Below are 24,042 nucleotides of genomic sequence, written 5' to 3'. Positions count from 1 at the left end.
CAGCCACAGCTTCTCTGGGCAACCTGTGCCACTGCCTCACCACCCTCACCGGGAAGAATTTCTTCCTGATATCTCATCTAAATCTTCCCTCTTCCAGTTTAAAGCCATTGCCCCTTGTCCTGTCACTCCATGCCCTTGTAAAAAGCCCCTCCCCAGCTCTCTTGTAGCCCCCCTTTAGGTACTGGCAGGCTGCTCTGAGGTCTGCCCGGAGCCTTCTCTTCTCCAGGCTCAACAACCCCAACTCTCTCAGCCTGTCCTCACAGCAGAGGTGCTCCAGCCCTCGGATCATCTTTGTGGCCTTCTCTGGACTCTCTCCAACAGGTCCATGTCCTTCTTGTGCTGAGGACCCCAGAGCTGAAGGCAGTACTGCGGGGGGGGGCCTCACCAGAGTGGAGTAGAGGGGCAGAATCCCCCCCCTCGACCTGCTGGTCACATTGCTTGGGATGCAGCCCAGGACACGGTTGCCTTTCGAGGCTGCCAGTGCACGTGGCCAGGTCATGTTGAGCAGCCTCTATCAGCTGCTCTCAGTTCCTGGTGGTTTTGGTGGCTTTCGAACTGTCTTACTCCAGTCGGTGGGCCCAGCCCTTCTTCCTACTTCCCCACCCAGCAGTGACTCAGAGGGTTTGTTTCTGAGCTGTGGCTGCGGGCAGAGGGCAGGGAGTGACACGGAGCCAGCGCCACAGGGGCAGGGCTGGGGCTCGGCGTGGGCCAAGGCAGGGGACCGCAGCTGCAAGCTCTCCTGGCCACCTCCACCACCCCTCTTCGGGCTCTCAAGTGGATAGGAGACCTATCTGAGTGGGAAGGGGCTTCTAAGTCACGCTACCGATGAGCTTATTAATTTTCAGTAATGCCTTTGTTACGCAATTGACTCCGTTACAGGGTTTTGTTTAATCACAGGCCTATATTTCAAAGAAAAAGAGAAGCTCTGGGCAGTATTACCTTGCTGTGAAGAGAGAAACCGAGATACTCCTTTCTCCAAACATCAAGATTTTGGTGGTTCTATTTTCTCCTGACTCAGCAAAATAAAATCTTTACCCTGTTACTGGGAAATGTTTTAGTGTAATGCATTGGAAACAGTTTTCATGTTTATGTAATGATTTATAACAGCATGTTTCACTGGCAATACAGTTCTACAGATTAAGACAACACAATAAAGGATGTTTAAAAATAGAATAAGCAGAATTTCATTAAAATCTCAGAAATGTAGAGTATGTTTTGAAATAATTTTAATGAACAGAAAAATGGAAACAATGCGAAAGATAAAGGACCAAGCGTTTGTCAAAGCAAATTTAGATTATACTTTAAAAAAGGAATATGAAAATGTAATGTAAATGCACCAGCTGGCAGGATCATTATATGACATAAACCATTAGGCAAAATCCTTAATCAGAAAATCATTCAGATAGGAAGGGACTGCCAGATAGCGTCTAGGCAAATCTTATACCTCAAAGTGTTTCAGACTGTGTTGTCTTGGGCTTTATCCCATCGAGGCTTGAAAACCCCTAAGGATGGAGATTCCAGAGCCTCACTGTGAAATTCATTCAAACGATTAAACAGCCTTAGAGTGATATTTTGTTTTTTTTCTTTTTCACATCCAGCTGGATATATCCCCCCTGTTTCAGTTTATGCCCCTTGTCTCTCATTCCCTCACCATGTATCTCCACCAAGAGCCCAGCACCATCCTCTCCGGCACAGATCCCCCACAGCCACCTCTTCCCCAGGCTGAGCAAGCCCTGGGACCACTGCTCCTGCCCTGCCCTCCCTCAAACTTCCCGTTCTGTCCATGTCTTTCCCATACTGGGGCCTCTAAACAGGAGGCTGTATCCAGATGAGGTCTAACAAGTGCTGAGCAGAGGGGCATGGTCCCAACCCTCCATCTCTCACCTGGGTGCCAGCAGTCCTTGCTGCCAGGACACGTCGCTGGCTCACGGTTACCCTCATGCCCACCACCATCTCCAGGGTCCTTTCCAGCAAAGGTGCTCCCCAGTCCCCTGTTCATGGCACTGCAGGGGTTTATTCTGTCCCAGGAGTGGGATTTTGCATCTGTGCTTGCTGAGTGGACAAGGACCTTAAAAGAAAAAAAAAAAAAAAAATTAATATCCTCAGACAACTGTTAAGAAAAACATTGCCAAAAAAACCAAGGCAAAAATCCCTAAAAAAGCAACCCCTGCCTAAATAAATATATAAAAGTCCCACAAACAAGCCAGAACACAAACAAAGCCAGTAGTAAAGAAACAAAGCCTACAAACAACTACTACGAAAAAGAACACTCCCCCCTGCCAAACATCCTTCCAAAATAAATGAAATAACATCAACAAATAGAAGGTATAAAAAAATAAGGGGAAAGAGGAAAAAAGGAAGAAAAATGTCCAAACTGCTGTGAAACAAAAAGGAAAACCAAACCCTTAAACTGCTTAAAAAAAGGTGCTCATTTCAATCTGTCCTCTTGAATCAGGTATCTGCTGTCAAGGGAGAAGGGTGTGGGTTTGGGGTTTAGTGTTCAATGCAGCCCTACTCTGAGCAGTGTCAGCCTGGAGTAAAATACTCTGTCATTCCCCACGGAGTGCCATGAGCAATGAGCAGATGATGTACATTCAAAATCTTTGGAATTCATATCATGTATACGGAAACATATTTTAGGTTACGTAAATTCCTTCAAAGAAAGGGAGTATTTCCTCAATTTATATAAGGCAGTGTGGCTAAGAATTGAAACTGAGTTATCTAGAGTATTAAACCTATTTGTTCAAGGGACATTGAAATCTGTTAACGATCATTATGATGATGGTATCTAAACAGTTGCCAGGAGAGAACAGATACTGACATCTGGATATTTACAAGTGGTGATATTTTTCCTTAACCTTTTTTCTACTTGCCTAGCTTCTGACAAGGAGAAAGGAATAGAAGAGCATTATTTGTTAGAGATAAGGCAAATAAAGTCGGTTTGGCGCTTTAGTGTTACAATTGGGGAGGAGGGGCATGAGTCTGAAGCCTAAATTCCTGCATGTAGTGTGCAGGATGGCCTAGGAACTGTCTGGGTAGAACCAGCTTTGCATGTGCTTGCTCCGCTTCTGTTCCCTTAATCTTGTTACATTAAAAATTACTGAGATGAGCTCCTCAATTCATGTCAGTTAGCACTTTCAACAGGAAACTAAATAGTAGAAAAGCAGATTCGTAGCCTGGTGTGCAAGAAGTCAATTCCCCCACACTGAGGGAGACATTGCTTATTTATTTCAGGTTTGTGCAAAGCCAGGTGATGTCCCACAAAGCTGGCTCAACTCCACACAAAAACTACAGCATATTTACCCTGTGACATGATTAGCAAAACCCCACCCAAATTTACATTTATTGGTTAGCAATTACACCATCATTTGTCATTGGTTAGTTATATTTGAATTAGCCTTGCTTCCTATGTAAATTAGCACACATGCTCCTTACAGAGGTCGGAGGGGCAAGTTCTTTTGGTCTTGAATTGAGTCGGTGGTCATGATCTCCCCCTGCCCCCTTTACCTTTCCCCCAGTTACTGCTGATTTCTGCTGACTTTTACCAACTTTCCAGCCCAATGATGTTCTGGGGTAGGATGTTCCTCTTTATCAGTCTTCAGCTGCACTTCAAGGATTTTAGTAGTTAGCAAGCATGCAGATTTACGAGTTCATACAATAGTCTAACTTTTGGCTTATCAGTCCCCCCCATCACATTTTGCATTCCTTAGGTCCAACTATCCTTGTTATCTCAGGAACTGCTTTTCTTCCTGATGGACATTGAGTATTCTTGCCAAGTTGGCATTAATTACCTCTTCAAGGCTCAGTTGTTCCAGGATGTCCTTGCTCGATGAATGCTAAATAATTACAGATTTAACTCATCAACTTAATATATACAAGGTACATTTCGCACAAAATGATCAGAGTTATCCTTCAACATTAGCAGACGATCTGGCAGGATAGTGTTGGGGAATTCTTACTGTACCCTTTGAGGCCAATTAAACACATTTGTGCTTAAATACAAAAAGATTTAATGAACAAGGTATTGAGCAGAGTCCTACCACTGTAAGTAGTTCTATAAGGGCTATACAGAGATGTGGCACGGGCCAATTCCTTACACTTGCACCTGTACCCATCATCTAAGCATTGGCATGGGGCACCTCAGCCCCATGGGCCATCCCCCGACACCAGCTCTGCGGCCCAAAGCGGGTCCCTGAGTGCTCCCGTTGCACTGTTGCTCCAAGACAGTGCTGCAGCATTTCTTGTCTCATCACCCAGGGAAACTTTTCTCCCTTACAGGGAACAGTTCTGTCTCTGGCACCCCTGCTTCCAGCCAGGGTAATTCCTTCTTGCCCTCCATGCCAGATCATTCCTTGGTCACAAATGACCACTGCTGAGCAGTTACAATTTGAATTTCCTCTTCTATGGCATACTAGCAAAACAGGTTATGAACTAAATCAATGCTGTCTCTTCGCTATGAAATGCCTTTGCAGCTCAAGCTGTTTGAGCTTCACTCCAGCAAAACAAACGGAGGTGCAGACACCAAGCAGTGGACTGGGAAAGAAGGAGAATGCTTTCACCACAGCTTGGGAATAAACACAGGGACAATTGCACAAGGAAATCTGCAGGGCCAGTTTCACATCTGAATTGCATCAGTCTTACAAATGTTCAAGTAGTTCAGAAACAGCCTTTTTGTAAGGAATGACATGATCCCTGACTGATGTATATATGTTTCACTGTGGCTAAATTATATATATATGTGAAACAATACGTTAACTTGTAAATCTCTAAATGCAGATTCCTCTGTGGGAAATCCCTGGGATATTATACATTCATTTCAGCAGCATTAGAAAGTGACTGGTGTAGTGACATAAGCATAAACGAGGAGTCTCTTACGCGCTGCTAAGCAGGGTGAGGCAGCCTTCCTTTTCTTAGTTTTACCGCATCCCCAATGGAGCTAGAGCCTTTGCAACCCTCTTGTGATGACTAGAGAAGAGTAGAGCTCAGGTACTTCATATAAAAAGTGACCTCAAAGAGTAAGTAACAACAACCACTGAGGAGGAACTCCTCATTCAGCATAGGTATGACCCCTGCAAGAGGTCCTGTCTTCTCCTGCGACAGCGAGCCTTTTGGCACACTCAAAAGATCAATAGATTAGTCCTAATTTTAGACCAAACATGTGCAGCGCCCAGAGAAGTGGCCCTCAGAACAAGCCCAAGTCTAACCCTTTTCTGCCCCAGCTGGAGGCATCTACTGCTTCCACACGTCTGAGCCATCACCTCACATTGAATATCCGAGTCTTCTCCTACATGTTATACTGGAGTGTCCCTGAGAACAAGTGCCAACGCAAGTGATGCTTTACTGGAAGAGAATTACAAATGTTGTACTGGGCTGTAATAGCTCTTTGCCAAACAACTCTTCCTCAGCCAACACCGTACTGCAGTGGTAAGCCTGCACAAAGGGAGACTAACTACCGAAAGCAGCAGTTAAGCTCTGTTTTTTACCAACAGGGGATTATTTTTCTTTTTAATATCAGAAAGCAGAAGTTACCTTGGGTGGTGAATGAGAGGAAAAGACTTGGCCCTGCATTGAACTCATCGACAGCTTGAGAGCCCTCAGAGCAGAAGAGGGCTTGGCTTTGCCAGCAGTTGCACAGACCAGAGATGGTTGTTGGGTGAAAGCTCAATGCTAAAAGCCCTGTCTTCTTGCTTTTCTTTGAGACTGTGGTAAGGGTTTACTTTATCAGCTTTCCACCCCAAGTCTCCTCCGGTACCGAGGCACACACAGGCAGCACCGTTTTGTTCAAGTGTGCATCTTGCTTCAGCTCCCTGACTTTTGACTTGCTTTTAAAGCAAATCTCAGGATTGTCCCCATCTCTACTTGCACATGCATGTATATGATGGTAAAAAGCACCATGTGTTTTAAGTGAAGGGGATTAAAAGCCTGATCAGAAAATCCTATGTGTCAGGAGAAGGCACTTGTCACAATAAATGTTAGATTCCTTGATCTTTAATACTGGGCGACTGCAGAGCAATTATGACTGGTGTCTTCGGTTACAAAAGACAGACCCTCGAGGAGTCACACAGCAGTGGTCTCCGAAGGCGAGACAAACATTTATTTTTCATTCTTTATGCAGAAGGGAGTTGCTTTAGTTTTGCTTAGAACACACCGGCTACAGCAGCAAAGTGAGCAAGAGGTTATTTTCCATTCTGATTTTTTTTTTCAAGCTCATCTGAATAAATACCCCTGTAGATACAGTGAGTATTGGGTGTCCTGTCTCTAGAGCAGGATTTAATGGCTGCTAGTGGAAAGCGTATTTAGGCAAGCATGAATAGCCACTAAAATGAGGTCCCCCGCCTCCCAGATGCCAGGGATCGTGAGATCAGCTGTGGGAGATCAGCCATAAGATGCTGAACCCAGAGAGCGCCGAAAAGAGCTCCAGCTGGGAAGCTGGCATATTTATAAAAGTAAAAGTTAGAGTGTCCTGGTCTTTGAAGAGATTTTTCTGTGCACAGGGGGTGGTCCCTGCAGACCTGCAATTTGTTCCCTGGAGAACAGCGGAGAGCGAGCAAATGAGGGCTGTGAGGTTAGCATGGAGAAAGACTGCTGTGTGCCGTCATCTCTGAGCAGAGGGAAACAACTTAATTCTGTAGACAGGGCTGTTATTCTGAGAACAAGGAGACTTTGATGAGGATTGTATGAAAGGATTTTCTTCTGAACACAGGCTTGGGTTTTGTAGCCTCGGGAGGCTCTTATTTTAGGGATCACTCTTTGGGCTCATTTAACCTCTCAAACTTTTCTCATTCCCTTTCTGCCAAAAGAAGGAGCGGGAGAGATTGCTTTCTTGCTTAAAGTATCCCAGGGATGCTGCCATCATCAGATGAAATTCTCTGATGGCTGAGAGGGTCCCAAATTTGGGTGCATGTGTGCGACAGAGTGAGCAGGGAGCCAAAGCTGAGCTCTGGGCAAACATGTGCCAAGCCACAGGACCTGCCCCTTCCAGCAGCAGTCTGCCCTCTCTTCTTCCTACCACTTCTCTCTCTCCTGCTCAATGGAGTTCATTTTCCTCTCAACATTGCTTTCCCATTGCTGCTTGGAAAAGCCCTAGGGCAATTAGCTCATTCTTCCATGCAAATACAGAGTAGGTCAGTGAAGTTTAGTCACATGCGAGACCCTGTAAGCCCATTTGCTATTCCTAAATGATTCACACATTGGAAAAATGTTGGAAATCCCCTGGCGTTGTTGGCTATCCTTGCGGAACAAAAGAACTTGGACAAAGAGGGTTACAGACCATCTCTCAATATTCTGTATTTGGGGGAGGAGCGAGGAAGGGTCTGGACTGCTACAGATAGGAAATCGAAAAGGATGGCATCTGAGCTGCCAAAATTACTCTCATGGCCTTGTTGTCATTACTTTCTCCGGGAAAGGAGAGGGTTGTGAGGAGGTTGAGGAGTGAAGTCATATCTCTCAATAAATCCGTGGGTAACGACCCCATCTGAACATGGAGAAGATGCTTACTCAGGGCAGGCATACACACCCATGATCCTGAGAGAAATAACTTTATACAGACAGAGACACCCTGTATAAAACAGAGTGCTTCCGAGTCTGTCAAAATCAGTTTATACGGCTCCAGCTTTGAAGGAAGGCAAATATCTGTAGAGCCATTTTGTACATCCTCACGTTCTGCTCCTATAGCTTACCTGGAGAACAGGCAAGATTTTGTTGTAGGCAAGAGGCTTGGTTCACTCAAAGAGCAGAAGAAGGAATAACTCAGTTGGGAGGTGGAAAGGGAGACATGATAAAAGGGACCGAGAAGTTGTCTCTTGCAGCTCTCAGCTGGCAGTAGAAGAGACACAAATTTCCACTCCTGCTGGGTGACCAGGGAGAAAGTGCATTGCAAGCAGAAGCCGGAGCACTCTCTATATTCAAACTCTTGTTTATGGGCAAAGAGGAAGCACACCTTTTATATATACAAAGTAAAGCCATCAACTGATTGTTAGTATAATGGAAATCTTACCCGATTAGCTCCAGAATCATTATTACGTCATCTAATTATTACAGAGAAACAAAGAAGAATAATGTAGGTAATGTGCTTATATACAGAAAAAGTCACAATAACACAATTAAAATTGTAACTCACACTTCTTAGTTCACTCCACCATTGCTTCTCTGGGTCCTAAGCTCAGTGGTTTCATGCTGGTGGTGTCAGTGTTGGGATATTACAGGGAGTTGTCAGCACCTGGAGTCCTTCACAAGGAGGAATATGGTGTTTGTGTCGATGCTTTTTTCTTCCTCTCTTCTTTCTTTTCTTTCCTCTTTTTTTTTATTTTCCCCTCTCTTCCTCCTTCCACTCAGGGTCATGTATATATGTTTGCTAACACATATTTACACATTTCTCTTTCTTCATTGGTCTGCAGCTCCGGGTTACATCTGAATTCACTATATACAGTGCCATTTACACATTAGATACTACTTCCTTGCTCTCTTTGCTCACTCTAAAACCAGTTCTGTCCAGCTCCAGGTCTGCAGGTTGGGTTTTGTTTTGTTTTCTTTTCTTTTCTTTTTTAACTGATCATTAGTGAGTTGGCTGGGGAACATATTCCTGTTTGCCACCTCTGCTACAGAGTCAGGCATGGTCAGTTTGTTAAAACCTCCACTATTTGTGAGTAACATGGAAAAAATTAATCACTGTTAATTAGAGCACAGTGAAACATGTGAAGAACCATAGGAAAAATCAGGAAAGCTGAAGACATAAACTAAAATGCCATAGCCTTTAGTAAATAGCACAATTCAGACCTCAGAGGATCTAGATAAATCTTACCTTTTATATCACTATACCATTTCCTGGAGCAGATGATAATCAGCGCTAACACTTGTACCAGCTGGGGCAGCAGTGCTTCCCTATCCTTAAATGCTTTTTCCAATGGAGTAGTATTAGGGCTGGTATATTTCCAATTTTCCTTTTTTTAAAATGACAAAGCATAATTATAGGCATAAAAAGAAATCAAGAGGAAAAGATTAAAATTATGATCAATGAATAATTCAAACTAGAAGAGATTATTTACTGCCAGGACAATGCTTACCAAGAACTAGTAAAATAAATGAAGGAAAAGCCTGTTATTTTTTGTGTTCTCAGGAACCATGTTTCTCCAGGACTAATTAAGGCTCAAGTTCTTCAGTAAACTGCAGAGCTAATTGCATAGTGCTGTGGTAAGTGTTATTGCTGGGAGCTTTGCTCCGCCACAACGCCAGAAAACCTTTAGCAGATGAGAAACTTCAGGGGCTGATTTGAAGCCAACTTTGGCAGCAGTGGAGCTGGAGCAGCGTGAGGTTGAGCATCACCTATGTTAGTCTGTCGAGCTCCGTATTACTATGGCTAGTTTCTGCAACCTACCCAATGGCCTAGCTTAGAGCTGAAACTAAATGGATAGCAGTAGTTTATCTCTGTTAACTATGCTTTTATATCTCCACCCAATGGCTTGAAAAATTTCTAAGTAAGTGAAAATCAGTTTGTCAATTGTAGACTCCCTTTTCCTATACATCCCTTTCCTTTTACTTGAAAATTATTGATTGTGATTCTAGATTTCCTTACTGAGGACCCCAGCAGTGCAGGCAATAATTTACTGCAGAAGGGACTTACCCTTAGGGCTGAAGGTTTCTTGTGGAAGGACCAAATCCATTCAAGCCGCCTTTTGCCTGCAGCAGCCAGGAATACTTCACATCGCACAGAAATCTCCCTCATCAATGTGGAGGAGGTGAGGATGGAGGAAGAGTGGTCTTTCTCTTCCATTTTTTTTGTTACAATGGGGATTTTCAACAATCAGTGGTCAAAAGACTGGGACAGCAGTCAAGAGACTGCTGATTTGGGACTGTTGAACTCCTGTTCATCCGTGACAAGGAATGCCTTCTCAGCTGGTGAGTGGAATCGTGGCAGGTAGAGACTTCAGCAATTAACTAAACATCCAGAGGTGCAGACCACTGTGATGGACACAAGTCTCACAGACAGTGGAACTTCACTACTGGGCTCCAGTTCTACCTTGTAAGTTATCAGCAGAAAAATCAGAAACTGGTGTTTTCTGTTCTGGCTGCAAAATCCAGAGATACTCAAGGTCTAATGCTGCCTCTTCCAGTCTTTGCAGGCAATAAAATCTGACCAGGTAGCACAGTGCTATTCAGTGAACCAGGGTGGGAGCAAAACTGGAATTTGTAGTCAGATGTGACCTCAAAGCACTAATAACCCTTTGGAAAGTCTTACTTCGAGATCTCTTTCCTCTTTTCCAAGTCCAGGTTCTCACAGACCTCCTGGCCCTGGGAGAGAAGGTAGAAGTTCAGTCTCATTCCCAAGAACTCTGGTAGAGAATGCTCAGAAGACAGAAAGCAGCTATATAACACATAACCACATAAGATTTATAAGAGAAGCACAAGGTTGAAATGTGTATTGCTTTTGGCTGAAACATAACTATTAATTTTTTTAAAAAAATTTTTAATGAGACTTGCAATGGAGACTGGGACAGGCTAAAGCATCTATCTCTATGCTTTCATCTTTAGAAGAGGGAAAAAGTCATGTTAGAGCTGCTAGTGTAAAGTTTGTATCTGAAGGGGGAAAATCAACATTTCCTATGCTGCTGAAAATCTCCCCTGGACCAGAGAAGTGAAATCAAAACTTCAGTGTCTCAGGAAATGAGGAACTGCTATTGCTCAAACATTATTAAAAACATCCATCTTAATCCCCTGAATTCTAGTCATCGTTCAGCATTTCACCTGCAGCTAAGAAGAGATCAGAGAAATGACACTCATGTATTACTTCCCACCAGGCATTATGTGTAAGTAAAAGCATCAGCTTCTCTTTGCTCTTCTGAGTGGATTGCAGTCAGTGGGAGTTTTGCTTTAAGCACAGCCTGTCTGTGAAAGGGCATCTGTCACTGAAGAACTTTTCCTTTCTTGTATTTTTCTTTTAAATATAGTGGTAACTTCCCACTTTGAGGTAGATAACATTACACAAAGAACCTAAAGAAACAGTTAGCACTGAGAAACTGAAAATGTTACGTTATTTGATCAATATTTCCTACCGCTGCTATCAAATTGGTCTGCCAGGGATCCAGGGATTTTTGAGAGACATGTCAAGACCCTGAAACACTTCTCATTCTCTTAAATGGAGAGATAAAAAAGGGCCTCTGTCCAGATACTTTGTTCTTTAGCGGGTTGGTTGTCAGGGTCACACTGGAGGGAAAAATGGGAATGATAGCTACTTTTTCTAATCGCTTCTATCTAAAACTGCCTACATAAATGGTCAGGGGGTACGAGGGACCTTCTTGTGAGGAATGCTGACCAGCAGCCTGGCACTGGTAGGGATATTTGGAATGGGAGCCTGACACCAGCAAAGCACAAGAAAGGAAGGTCTGGCACGTTAGAGGCAAAGCTGCTGGCTTCCCTCCCGGCCATGAGTGTAAGGCAGGGTGACCTCCACCCGTGTCCATGGCTTCCAGTGTCTGTCTGGGACAGGTAACCGCAGAGAGGTTGGGTACTTCTACCAACAGATGCAGAGGATCTGGAAGGACACTGCTGTCACCTCCTGTGATATTTTGCTTTAAAATACACAAACCCAAGCCCTCAGTAACGCTCCTGCCTAAAGCTCATGTTTTCCCATTGGATTTACCTACTAGGGTTGGAAAAAGATTAACTGCACTGCAGGTTTTAACCTTATTTTGTGGTGGTGATCCCACGTGCTGTACTTACCGTCTGGAAGTATTTCACAAGACATGGTGAAGACCGCAGCACCTACCCGGCCCTGGAGAGAGCAGCAAATCACTTCCTACACCCTGCTTGTGGTTGACAGTGTCCCCAGGCATCGGCCGCATGGACCTCCACCGCTGGAGTTTTCCTGTGGTCTACAGCACAGGACAGAGAAGGTAAGGAAGGAGATCTGCATTAGGGATCCTGCACCCTATGGCCTCACCCCCAAATCAATGTGTAACTTCATGATCTTTTGACTATTTTTAAATTTAAAGCTATCTAACATTTCCCCAGATTAATTTTTCAGAATCACAGTTCCATTAAAAAGGTTTTCCTTCCTCCTTAGAAGGCAGTTCATTTGAAAGTGTTCAAGTTGTGTGCTTAAAGTCAAAATCCCACTTTCAAATCAACGCTCTGTAAGATTGCTTCTAATCTGAAAAGTGATTGAAAAAGTGGAACCTTTTTTGTTCAAGTGGCCACTTTTCCATGATTTCTTAAGATCGGAGCGTTATCAAAGTACTTGAGGCTCCTTTGCCTACCATATTTAAACATTGGGGCATGAGCAAAGAAAAATAAAGCTGATGATAGCTATTCAGCACTGCAGATTATTAACGCTCTTGTCTAGATGACTCAACGGCATCTCTGAAAAAGTGAAAATACAATGGAGTTACAGAACATTTTGCAGGGACCTGTGCTGTGAAAGGTTCTCAGGTGGTTTGATTGAGATTACGGGTATGCACCTTTTACTGTTGACCATTTGTAAAGAATGGAATACTTGCATGGAGTGTGAAGAACAGAGCAAATGTAAAGAATGTGGAGTATGTGCAGAGACTGGAGTACTTGCACACTTCGTGGTAACTGCTAAACAGAAATCGATGTAAAAGTTCTTTGTCGTTGATTAATTGTGGCCTGGGGTGGAAGGCAGTGACTGTCAGACCGCACAGAGCTTGAGGACTGTCTCAGAGCTTGGCACTCTGAGGACTGCCGACTGTTAGAACTGAAATTATGTTATTTTTATAAATCAGGTATATAACAAAGGGTGATTACAATGTAAAGGAATAAATGTTCTGCCAGTAACATGAACATTGCCTGAATAAATTATTGGTGACAGGAAACTGTACACTTAAGAAAATGAACATACACAAGCCATACGTCTTGGCATTGATCTGGATGATGGGAATGCTGAAGTACAATTGGTTAGGTCACTTTATCCAGAGCACAGGAGAGGTTTCATTTGGCTGCAATGCTATAACATCCCTAGAAGCACATTCCTGGAACCCACTGCTTCAAACTTCCCAAGGAATAAACACTGAAGCATCTTCACAGAAGCCATGTCCCACCACAGGCTCATGCAGAAGACAGACGCCTACGAGAGCTCCCCTCTCTTGCAAAAACACATGTGTAAGGAACAGCAGCAGATGCAGAGAAGTTTTCTTAACTGCAAAGTAGCCTGCAACTGCTAGGAAACCTTGGGTATTCCACACAAATCCCCAGGTTTCAAGAAGGAGGCCAAGTTCAGCATGTGTTACAACAGTTCACATGCATTTACTGTTAGCTGTGTAAAACACCAAAGCGAGCCCCCTGACCTACACAACTTGTAGGATAAACAAGTCAAAAGAAGAAAAGAAGAATGACATAGATGTGGAAAAATGTTGAAACAGCTATTTAAGTACTCCATTTGTAACCACCTCATCGGAGCAAGCTGATAAGGAGCAACCATTGTGAGTCTGCTGAAGTCAAATTGAGTCAAACTAATATAACTGCTTTCTTTGGCCATGTCTTTGGAGCAGTTCGCAAACCGATAGCAGGAAGTGTAGCTTTGGGGTGGGGGAACGGGATACCAGAAAGCTGCTGGGAACACAGTTGTGACTACAAGTAGGTGGTGGGAGCTGCAACAAGGGTAGAGATTTGAAGCACCGCTGAGAGGGCTTCAGTCAGGCAAGGGAGAGGAAGAGCAGACTGAATCTGGCTGTCGGCAGCCACCCTCTCAGGTCACCACTGCTGATTGTCTCCTGCCCAAAGGCTGGAGTGTGGGACACTTCTAAGTAGATGCATGGAGTGCTGCGACCCATTTGAAGCACGGCACGTTAAGAAAGTTGCTGCTAAATGAATGTTTTAATGTTGAGAAAAACTTAAAGAAAGATTAAAATATACCAGGCGAGAGAGTTGATGAGGACAGTCTTCAGATACGTAATAGACTGCCATAAAAAGAATGAGTTATTCCCTCAGTAGTTGGCTTGGTCCTTTTAGGTTAATTCAGTATGTTTGGGGAATAACTAGAATAATAGTGAAATGCTATGGGAAGCAACTTAGGCTGTGAAATCTGCCATATGGGAGGCTTCTAAACAACATGGGGACAAAGACCAGTTAAGACAGGTCCAGATATATTTGATGTGCTTCAGAAAAAGGTAAATTGAATAAATGGCTTCTACAGTTTCCTTACAATTATGTGTTTGATTCTACAGTTAGCATGAACAACACTTAAGCTTGCATAAAGTCACTACATTTTTTTAAAGTCAGTTAAACTTACAAGAAGAAAAAAATAATTAAAACAAACCATGCAGAATTGCAGCTTAGATTTGGTAAAATAATTCAAGTACCTTGATCTTTACATGCTAACATTGCTATTCCATGTTGTCAACAGCACTAAAACCAGCTCGACAAGTGTAACTGCCATTTCCATACTTTTTCTGAAGAGAAGCAACGTTACTAATAAACTAACATCAAAATAATTTGCTTTATTGCTAGTGATTTTATATTACAATTACGACTGAGTTCTATTTGCATATTAGTCTTTAAAGGGAACAAAAAGCCCCCCATATACTAAAAACTAACAAACCCCCCCCCCAAACCCTAAAATTACTAATGACAATGTATACTCACTTTCAAAAATCCTGGTATTTTATGACTGACTACCTGAACATTGTAATTCCAAACCAGAGTACTTTATTTCCACTTGTCATCAAAATACCTATTTGTTTTCAGATTAGAGTAAAACTTCACAGAAGAAAGAAAGGTTAAGAACTGTGCACATGATTTATTTTACAATTAGTGTTCAGATGCTTTCTGGGTTCTGGAGGCAATTAACCAGAGTCATAGCTATAAAAATATATAATCACCTTTATTAATGAGGCATGCATTTGTTCAGATCAGGTTTCTTGGGATATAGCTTTCTATTTGGATTTCAGCTGGCCAGCCACCAGATCTGTTCTTCTTCTTGTCAGAGTGGTTTATCTGTTAAAAAAATAAAAAAAGAAACAAAAAAAGTCAATATTTGGTTTTCCATTTACAAACTGGCTTGTCAAAATTCATACAACAGAAGGGGGTAATGGGGTAGGACCGGGAAGCCAAGCAGCACATTGCGTATCTTGCTCAACATAATGGGTGAACATTCCATCAGTTTCTCTCTTACATGGAGTGCTTTATTTATTTCCCAAATGGCTGTCATAATATACACTAAATTGAGTTTCTTTCTCTTGCAGAAGCTCTGTAATGTGAAGAAGATGGCAACAATATTCTGGGGAAAAAAAAAACAACTATGGAAGTTTCACATGCTTTTGGAGAGTCAGTATCATCAAGGGAGCTGGCCTCTGTGTTGGGTTTTCTCATTTCTGTCTGCCCCTGTCATACAGATGAGCACTGCTGCTTATAGAAAGCAAATACAACAAGGTCACAGATGCAAACAGAAATCTGATAGACAAATGGTATCTTTAGTCCTCCTGAAACCTGAGGGCAAGTTATCCAGAAAAGTTTTGTGATGCAAGTGTTGCTGTATTTGCACAGCCAATCTGAGACAGCCCAATCTTCATATAAAAACAGTATTTATTTTTAGGAAGTCCTTGAAATTTGTCCTCCCAGAAGAAAATGTAAGTTTCTGTACTGCATGTCAGGTTGGACATTTCAAAACTGAGACTCTCTAAAATCCCTGGTCACTTACTGAAATTTGTCTACAGATGTTCTAGTGCTGGTGTAGTAAAAGTCAGTACTGTACATCACCCAGACCCAACGCAAAGAATGATGACACATTAGAGAACTTACTTCGTGCGACGGAGGCTTACTGAACAGACTACAGTTATTACAGCTAACATATGAAATCTGCACCTGAAGGTTATACCTGATATACAGATAAATATAAAGTGAAAATAAAATGAACCTGACCTTTTCTTTTTGGATATTATCTGGCAGCTTGAAGCCTTTGGCAGCTATAAAAGCCCAGGTTGACCTGAACTTCATACTCCATATTTCTTTACATCCCAGCTCTTCTAACTAATTTTTGGGTGTCATTTTTTTCAACCTAAGAAAATGTAGTGAAAAAAAGTGTTAAAAATTCAGGATGTGAAAAATGCTGAAAAAGAACACAGCTGATTCATGCTTTACATTAGTAAGTCAGCAGAAGCAAAAATAAGAAGTTTAAAAAAATCCTGAGAGCAGTCTTAGTAGCATGCCATTAAACTCACAGGGTAAAATTTTTTCTTCCTCCTCTCTACCTTCCTGATGTTAATACAAACTGTTTGTAACAGCATAGCAGAAAGAAAAATGTATCTGAAATACTGTTTGATGTTCCAACCCTTCTTAAATAAGAACAAGAGTATCAAATGTTTATCAACCGAATGATTAAGTCTTTCCCTGTATAATTACCATATCATGAATTCAACTAAAAAAACCCTATTGTTTTATCTGTAATTAAAAAAACCAAAACAAAACAAAAACTTGTGTAAATGTAAGCAACAATGACTAAATTCAATCAGCATATACAACAATTTCAGCTAAAGCTAGGCATCTCTAATTTTGTGTATTATTGGGCTTCTGAGTTTACCTTTGTTTAAGTTTTAAAATTGGAAGGAATATAGAATAACGTAAGTTTAAGATTTGGGGAGAATATTTTGTTTCATGTAGCCTCTGAATCATCAAATGTGAATAAAACATTTTTATTACTTTTTATTGTAAAGAAGGAATTTGGTTTACTGTGTGCTTCCATATTTTTGCATCTATACCTACTATACTAAATCACAACCATAAATAGGAACATTAGTTAAGCCTGACACTATTTGAATGAGCTTAATACTATTGTGTGCAGTGTTTCAGATGTGCAAGCTTTCATGGCACTTGAATCTCAGTGGACAGAAACTCAACACCCATCATTACCATATCAGAAATTGGGCAGGCGAACAATTAGTCATTCCAGAACATTTTTGGTCAATATTCATCATTAATTGTGCTGCTGTTTAGATGGCTATCTTTGTTTAAACACGACATGCATAGCTGGAAATACTTTTCAAATTTCTAAATCCACGCCAACTGAGTTAATTGATATTTGTTATCCAAGACCCATATCCCTGCTACATGAGGGAGTCTTTTCCATTCAGCTCCTTTCTAGTGAGAAGATCCAGCAGTTCCTGATTAATTTCTGGTTTATCTTTAATCCATACATGGTAAAATCATGAAGGCAAATTTTTCTGAACATAGGATTCTAAATGGCAGTTTATCACGCTGATGAGGGGAAAAGATGGCAAAAGTCTGCCAGTGGTAAAACAACATTCTAGAACTGTAGATCATAAAAAAATGGAGAAGTCTGTAGTGAGGACTACAGAAGTCCACAAAATTCTCTCTCTCTCCCATTGTGTTGTTAGGTTGGACTTAATAGTTCTGTCTTCCTTCTTACAAAAGAGCATATTCATTCAGAGAAGAAAGAGTTACCATTGTGGAATAAAATACAAGTGTGATGCCATAGGAAACTTACTAAGCACAGTCATTAGCTTGACTGATGTAATTAGAGGACATGTAGAAAATACATCTCATTACAAATTTGAGATAATGGACAGATTTACCTGCAGATGGAAAGTGTGGCTAAATGACTGTATGTGTGATGAAGGAAATGGCTGTTTAAAAATGTGTAAAATTTGATATATCACTTCTTTTTCCTCACTAACGTCAGAAGCAGAGACAATGCTAGTTCCCTGTTCCTATTTGCTGTAACCTTCCTTATGCATTCAGGATGAGTATTTGCACTCTTACTCTACAGCTCTATGCTGAAAACTCATCTTTAACTGTTTACCTACTATAACCAGCAAAGTTTTTATGATTCCTTATTAAGGGAAAAAAAAAAAAAAGCAGTAGTTAACTGGGGAAAAAAAAATTCAGAACTGATTCTTGTCTATGGTAATTTAACCCAGTGACTTCAATAAAACCATGCAAGTTTAGAGAAGGTCAAGGTCTTGCTTAGCAATACTGGGACAAAAAAAACTGGAACATAAGTGGTTTGTGATCAAAGCCAATTTGACTGTGCATCTGAACTTCCTTTCTTCCCCTCCCTACAACATTTAGGCATTCATTTCTCTCAGGATCCATTATTGAATACTTCATCACTATTCCCATTCATCTAAATTAAAATGGTGCCTCCAGTTCTGGAATAAACTGCACCTTCTGCTTTCCAATAGCTCCTACTATGAGCAAAGACGTATAATGGCAGTTTAATATTAATCAAACTTTGATTTTGTCTTTCTGTCCACTGACCAAGTCTGGAAAAGGAATTTGTACCTTGGTCGTACCTTGGGGCAGAACTGCAGTTCTCAGTTACTGCTCACCCTTTGTCAGTGGAGCAGCAGGTATCTTTTATCAAGGACTGAACCTGAAAGTTGAGTCTTGCTGCTGGAGATCATGGATATTTTTGCTATGTTACATAAGAAGCAGTTCTTTTATCTAATAAAATATACATATACCGCTTCTATATACACATTTCTGTTTTCTTATACTGATTATGAACAGTTTATCCGGATAAGAAGCAGTTCTTTTATCTAATAAAATACACATATACCGCTTCTATATACACATTTTCTCTTTTCTTATACTGATTATGAACATGTCTCTTTTGTTTATCCAGAGACTGTTTCTCTCAAACAGAGATTTGTTTTTCTTACGTTTAACATGAATCAAGTTTGCAATTTTTTCCTTTCACTTTCTTTCCATATTAGCTAGTAAAAAACCTAAAACCAAACCAACCAACATGAATCAAGTTTGCAATTTTTTCCTTTCCCTCTCTTTCCATGTTAGCTAGTAAAAAACCCCAAACCAAACCAATCAGGCAAAAAAAACCCCAATCCCTCCAAGAACCTTTGTAAATTATTGCAGTACAAAAGTATGTCTCTCTGTAACATTTTTTCTCTTACTTACAACTCACAGTGGCAATATTTATACCTCTTCCAACATTACCCTTCTCTTCGCTTAAAAGCCTGGAATCAAAATAAATACAGTATCAGTAGAAAGCATCCATCCAGAAGCTCTGATCCAAAATTATATTTACTAATGCTAAGTCACTTTCTGATGTTCATGTTTTCTTTGGTTATTTAATTCAGGACTTTGTAGTAAACAAGAGCTATGGCTTAAAAATCTTGCACATTGTATCAGTTTCCTTCAACGATGCACAGAGTCTTTCAAAATGAGCCAGACCAAAAAAAGTACTTCATACAAATGCAACCAGAAAGATAAAGTAATAACAACAACAACAAAAAGATAAAATGTGGTTTTGTGGCAGTATTCTCTGTGGACTATACCTACACAAAAGATCATTTCAAGGTTTTGAAGCCACTTTACCTGTTCAGTTTGAAAAGCCGTGAAAGAACCTGACTTTCAGAAGGTGTTGACCATTCAACATGCTGTAAACTGGCTATGCTGCACCACGAAAATTAAAAATCATACTTGAAAATAACAGTTGAATGTGTCTTATGTAGAGGTACAAAGAAAATAACCTGAGTTTATGTATTTAAAAAAAAAAGGGGGGGGGGAGAAAAAAAGATTTAAATACTCTCAGATATATTCTAAAGTTTATCACCAGAATAGCTGCCCCCTGGTAGGAGCTTACTTGCTGCTACTGAACCAAAATGAAACACCCTTCACACTACGAAGCACTTGCATAGATTTAAAGTTAGACTAGTACTCACAGCTCATCCTCAAAACAAATTTTAGCCAGTTTTCCTTTGCCACTACCACTAAGAATCTGATAAGCGTAGTTCCCAGGTAAGCAGGTACCTCAGTGATCACACTTCTGCCTTTTTGGGACTGGGGCTACAACAAAGATGAGAAAATGTTTTCTCGGATGCTGCATAAACAATTTCTACATGGAAAGAATCACTTCATGTTAACATGCTAAGTTTAAACATATACACAGAAGCCAATCCTGCCAGTTTTCGAGTATCATGGCAACATTATCATAGATTTGCCTGGGCTTTAAGTTATCATTGACTTTCAGACAGCTACCGGGACTAAGAGCAAGCTTATGTAGGGTAGAATGCCCCATATAGTATGATCTGATTTGAATCTAGAGTAATTACTTTGTGCTGTTTCACGTAACAGGAAACAAGGGCTAGAGGGATGGAGGATTCCTACCAATACGTTGAAGTTAATGGCTATCATTCTCATTTTAAGTCTTTTGTGCATGATAACATAGTCATAGAATGAGAAAAAAGTACACATTAAGCCCCCCCGTCAGATTAGAGGAAAGAAATAATGAGAATTTAATCACAAAATTTGGTTAGTGATTCAACAGTTTCCCATAACTGTAAAATCCATGTGACAGAACCAAGCTGCAGCTTTGTTCTTATATGCCAGCAAACAAATAAGGTTTTCTTACATTGCTCTTCAATTAGTTATATTTGCATACTGGCCAATATAGGCTGACATTGTGTTTCTTCAAAGATAGTGTCTGAGAAATAGTTCAGACTTGCCCTAATTAACTTTACACAGCCACCTTCATTCTTACAATAGCACATATCAAATCATTTATTAGCTAACAAGCCATTTGTCATTTAGCATGTAAATACAACATTAGATATAGTATGAGGGAAAAAAAAAAGAAGTACAACTACACAGCCCTCAACACTGGTTTCTTTTCAATGTCTCCAAGATTAGCAATAGATGTTGTTATTATCTCTTTGGGAACAAGAGCGGCGAGTAAGTATCCCAAGTACCAAGCAGCCAATGATGTCAACAGGAGCCCTTCTAATTTCACAAGATCTGCCAAGGGGGTGGCAGGGGGAAGAAAGAAAACCACCGAGACATAAAGACATTTTCAGAGCAACACACAAAATTGTGTATTTTCTCTGGCATTGCTACACAAAATAGCTATTTTATTTCTGATATACTGTGTTAATCACAGCTTTCAGAGATGTGGCAATCAAGTATTTGTTGCATTCCCATCTCTGACAACCCCTTTCGTTTCTAAAATTTGATCTTCAAGGAGAAAACTCCCCCAAGACTCCCCTCAATCCACACTCATAATACCCCAAAGAAATATGAATTTCAACTTAATCCTAGTAGGATTTTGACTCTGAAAAGTAAGTACCAGATACCACACATGACTATACAGGTAGTATGCAGTTACTATTGATTTTCTGTGATAGGCAGACACTACAGGAATGGTTTAAAATGCTGACCCTACAGGGAACTCCTTCCATCCACCCTTTTGGGTAAAAATAACTGAAGAAGGCCCAAATCTCATTTACACCATGAGCTCTGACTGCATTCAAACATGACTAAAGCAACCACTTCACCTTCTCTCAGCTATATCACAGTTTCCACGGACTGTATTAGCAGTGCATCTATACACCACAGAAACAAGAGGATACACAATTTTCCTGACTATGCAGAAATATAAATAAATTCCATATTGGATATCTCCTCTTCCACATCGTCAGAAATGCTAACATCCATTCTTGATCTAGAAGAAATGCACCGCGTAATTTATGATGCTAAACAAAGAAATATCACACTGCAATTGTGCAACACTGATGTTTTGATGTCACGAGATACTTCCTGATCTGTAAAGAAACATGTCCTTGAACGTAACGGTGCGTTAAAGTGAAAACGGAAAGTTTTTAGTTTCATAGTCCTGAAAATCAAGTTCAACAGAACCAACGTCCAAAAATATCCAGTATGTTAGCTTTGCCAGGCTGCTAGAAAATATTGTGTATTTTCTAGCCTAAATCTTCTTTATAACAGTTTACACTCAAGAAGATATTCCTTTCCTTCATGGAACGGCCTTTTATAAATATTAAGATTTCTGCCCTACTCCTTCTCTAGAATAAGGCCAAATTGTTCACTTGTTCTCCTCAGGTCCTGCCACTCTCCTGTGAATTCTGCTCCAGCGGTCTGTGTCTTTTTCTGCACAACGGACACACTAGTCCAACACACACATTCTGGAGGCTCTACTTCTGGTTATTCATGCCAGAAAGAAGTCTGACTTTTTTTCATAGGAGTAGACTTTATCGAGCTCCTTTTATAATCCACCATAAAGACCAGATCTTTTTTCCTGCAAATATTTTACCTCTCTAGCTACTCCCTATCCTGTATTTGTGCATGTGGTTATTCCTGCATTCTACTTAGCTTTAAAAAGAAAGAGCCTAAACAGTAGTATCACCTAAACACCCCATTCTTTGTAACAGTAACAGAAGTAGCAAGTGGCTCTCTCTGACCCAGTCATCCTTCACAAATGAAGCACAGCTGTACTCCGGCCCTTGAACCTCCATGAGGAACAATGCAGATCATGATGAACACATTGACGGTTCTTCTGTAAATCATCCCAGTTTCTCATTTCCTGCATCAGAAAAAAGGCAGGGGGAAAAAAAAAAAAAGAGAGAGGACAGTAAACCCTTTTAAGATACTGATCTGAGCTCTTTAAAATGTTCTGTGTCATTGTCTTTAGGAGTTGTAAGTGTGTACATTTGTGTGACTGTAAGGAAGATACTGTGAGAAACTTACTATATTTTCATCAAAGAACTAAGATTGAGAAAGTAATACAATGAATCTTCAGAGATATAACAAGTTTCCCAGTTATCACCTCAGTCTAAGAGAAATCTGTCTCACTCTACCACTAATAGTGGTGCAAACTTGCATTAAAATAATACGGAAAATTACTTCAACATTTCATTCATACAGTGAATGTGAATGTGAACACTGGGAAAGTTCATGTGCACAAAGAAGGAAGATGCAGGAACAAAGCAGAATGAAACTTACTCAAAAAGAGAAAAAGTGAGTATTAAAAAAAAATCAGATTTATACACAAAATATATTTAATTTGTAAAGGAGACCAAGTCACAAGTTTCAAAGAAAAAACCCAGGAAGAATTAAGTGAAAATTACAAGAAGTTTATTTAAAGATTTCAGTGATTGTTTTTTCAGGGGCTGGGGTGCATTGCAAAGATCTATGAGACCATCAGTCAGGTTTTGTTTTGCTGCTTCTGTTGTTGGCTTAGCAGGTTTCTCTTTACAATGATTTTGCACTGTTTTTCATCAAAACTACGGAGCAACTCTGTTGCAAAACAGGCTCAACAGTGCAGCGTTTTACCTAAGTACAGAATGTCTAACTTCTGTTATTTTATTCTGTATTTTACTGAATCCACAAGCCTCTTAAGTGTTTCTATGAGGTTTAAGGAATACATTTCCCAACTCTCCTGCACGGTTTGTACTTAGTTCTCAAAACTCTCATAAAATATTTTCACTGTCAACCAGCTTCTGGTTTGGCTTTCTTGGATTCAGAAAGCGCTGAGGGACCGCAATGACTCTATCTGCTGGGTCCACCTGGACCTCTTAGATTTACCGAGGTTATATATCCTGCACATGTATCCTCTTCTTCGAGTACCTGCATAGACATGCACAAAACCTTACACAACAGCAGCCAAGCCATAACCTCAGACAAACTTAAGATAGTTATGAGAGCTTAAGATTTGCCATCCACACCAGTTAGGCGTTACAAAACATGAAGTCTGGTCTACGCTTATGAAAGCCAGCCTGCGCTTTTGCTGATTTTAGAGGCTGTGGCTCCTCACCCCACTCCTTGGCTCAGCACCAAGGAGCAGTATGGGGACAGCATGCTGCAGAGGCACTTGCTCTGCTCGGGCAGGTGGCACAAACCTCCCTCACTCCCTTTCTGCCATGGAGAGGTACTCGTCCAGAGATGCTCAGCAATACTCACGGTGCCAGACGGATAAGAGTAGGGAGGAAGACACCGTGCGGACAGTCCGGATTGGCAGTGTGGCAGGATGCACAAGACAGCAAAGAAGGAAAAGACGATGATTAGCAGTCCCACCTTACAACAACTCCCAATTTCTTTCTCCCTCAGGTGCTTGCTCACCCCTTGGCAGCAACTAAAGCACTAAATGTAAGTGCAATATTATTTTTTTTCGTGCTTAGCTGACTTAAAATTCCCACGCTGCCACACCTCGCTAATACACACCCACCCCTACCCAGCAGGACTTTAACAGGGCAGAAAAGAAAATAATATTTAAGACTCGAGCTTAAATTATTCCAATCTAAAAAGCGAGGTGTTGATCTGTTTTCA

General features: G+C 40.9%; 1 protein-coding gene across 1 annotated transcript; it reads right to left on the bottom strand.

Moving 5' to 3' along the window:
* Positions 1–14,856: 14,856 nt before the first annotated feature.
* On the bottom strand, positions 14,857–20,743 carry FAM3B (family with sequence similarity 3, member B; the record flags this gene model as incomplete). Its single annotated transcript, XM_009706072.1, is given in 6 exon segments — positions 14,857–14,946; positions 15,871–16,006; positions 18,297–18,340; positions 18,890–18,941; positions 19,650–19,775; positions 20,580–20,743. Coding segments are annotated over 6 exon segments (612 nt in total), but the record flags the coding sequence as incomplete, so codon positions are not given.
* Between the last annotated feature and the right edge of the window lie 3,299 nt (positions 20,744–24,042).

Source organism: Cariama cristata, unplaced genomic scaffold, assembly GCF_000690535.1.
Source record: "Cariama cristata isolate BGI_N322 unplaced genomic scaffold, ASM69053v1 scaffold10068, whole genome shotgun sequence".
NCBI classification, from domain to species: Eukaryota; Metazoa; Chordata; class Aves; order Cariamiformes; family Cariamidae; genus Cariama; species Cariama cristata.
This window is presented reverse-complemented; position numbering and strand designations above follow the sequence as displayed.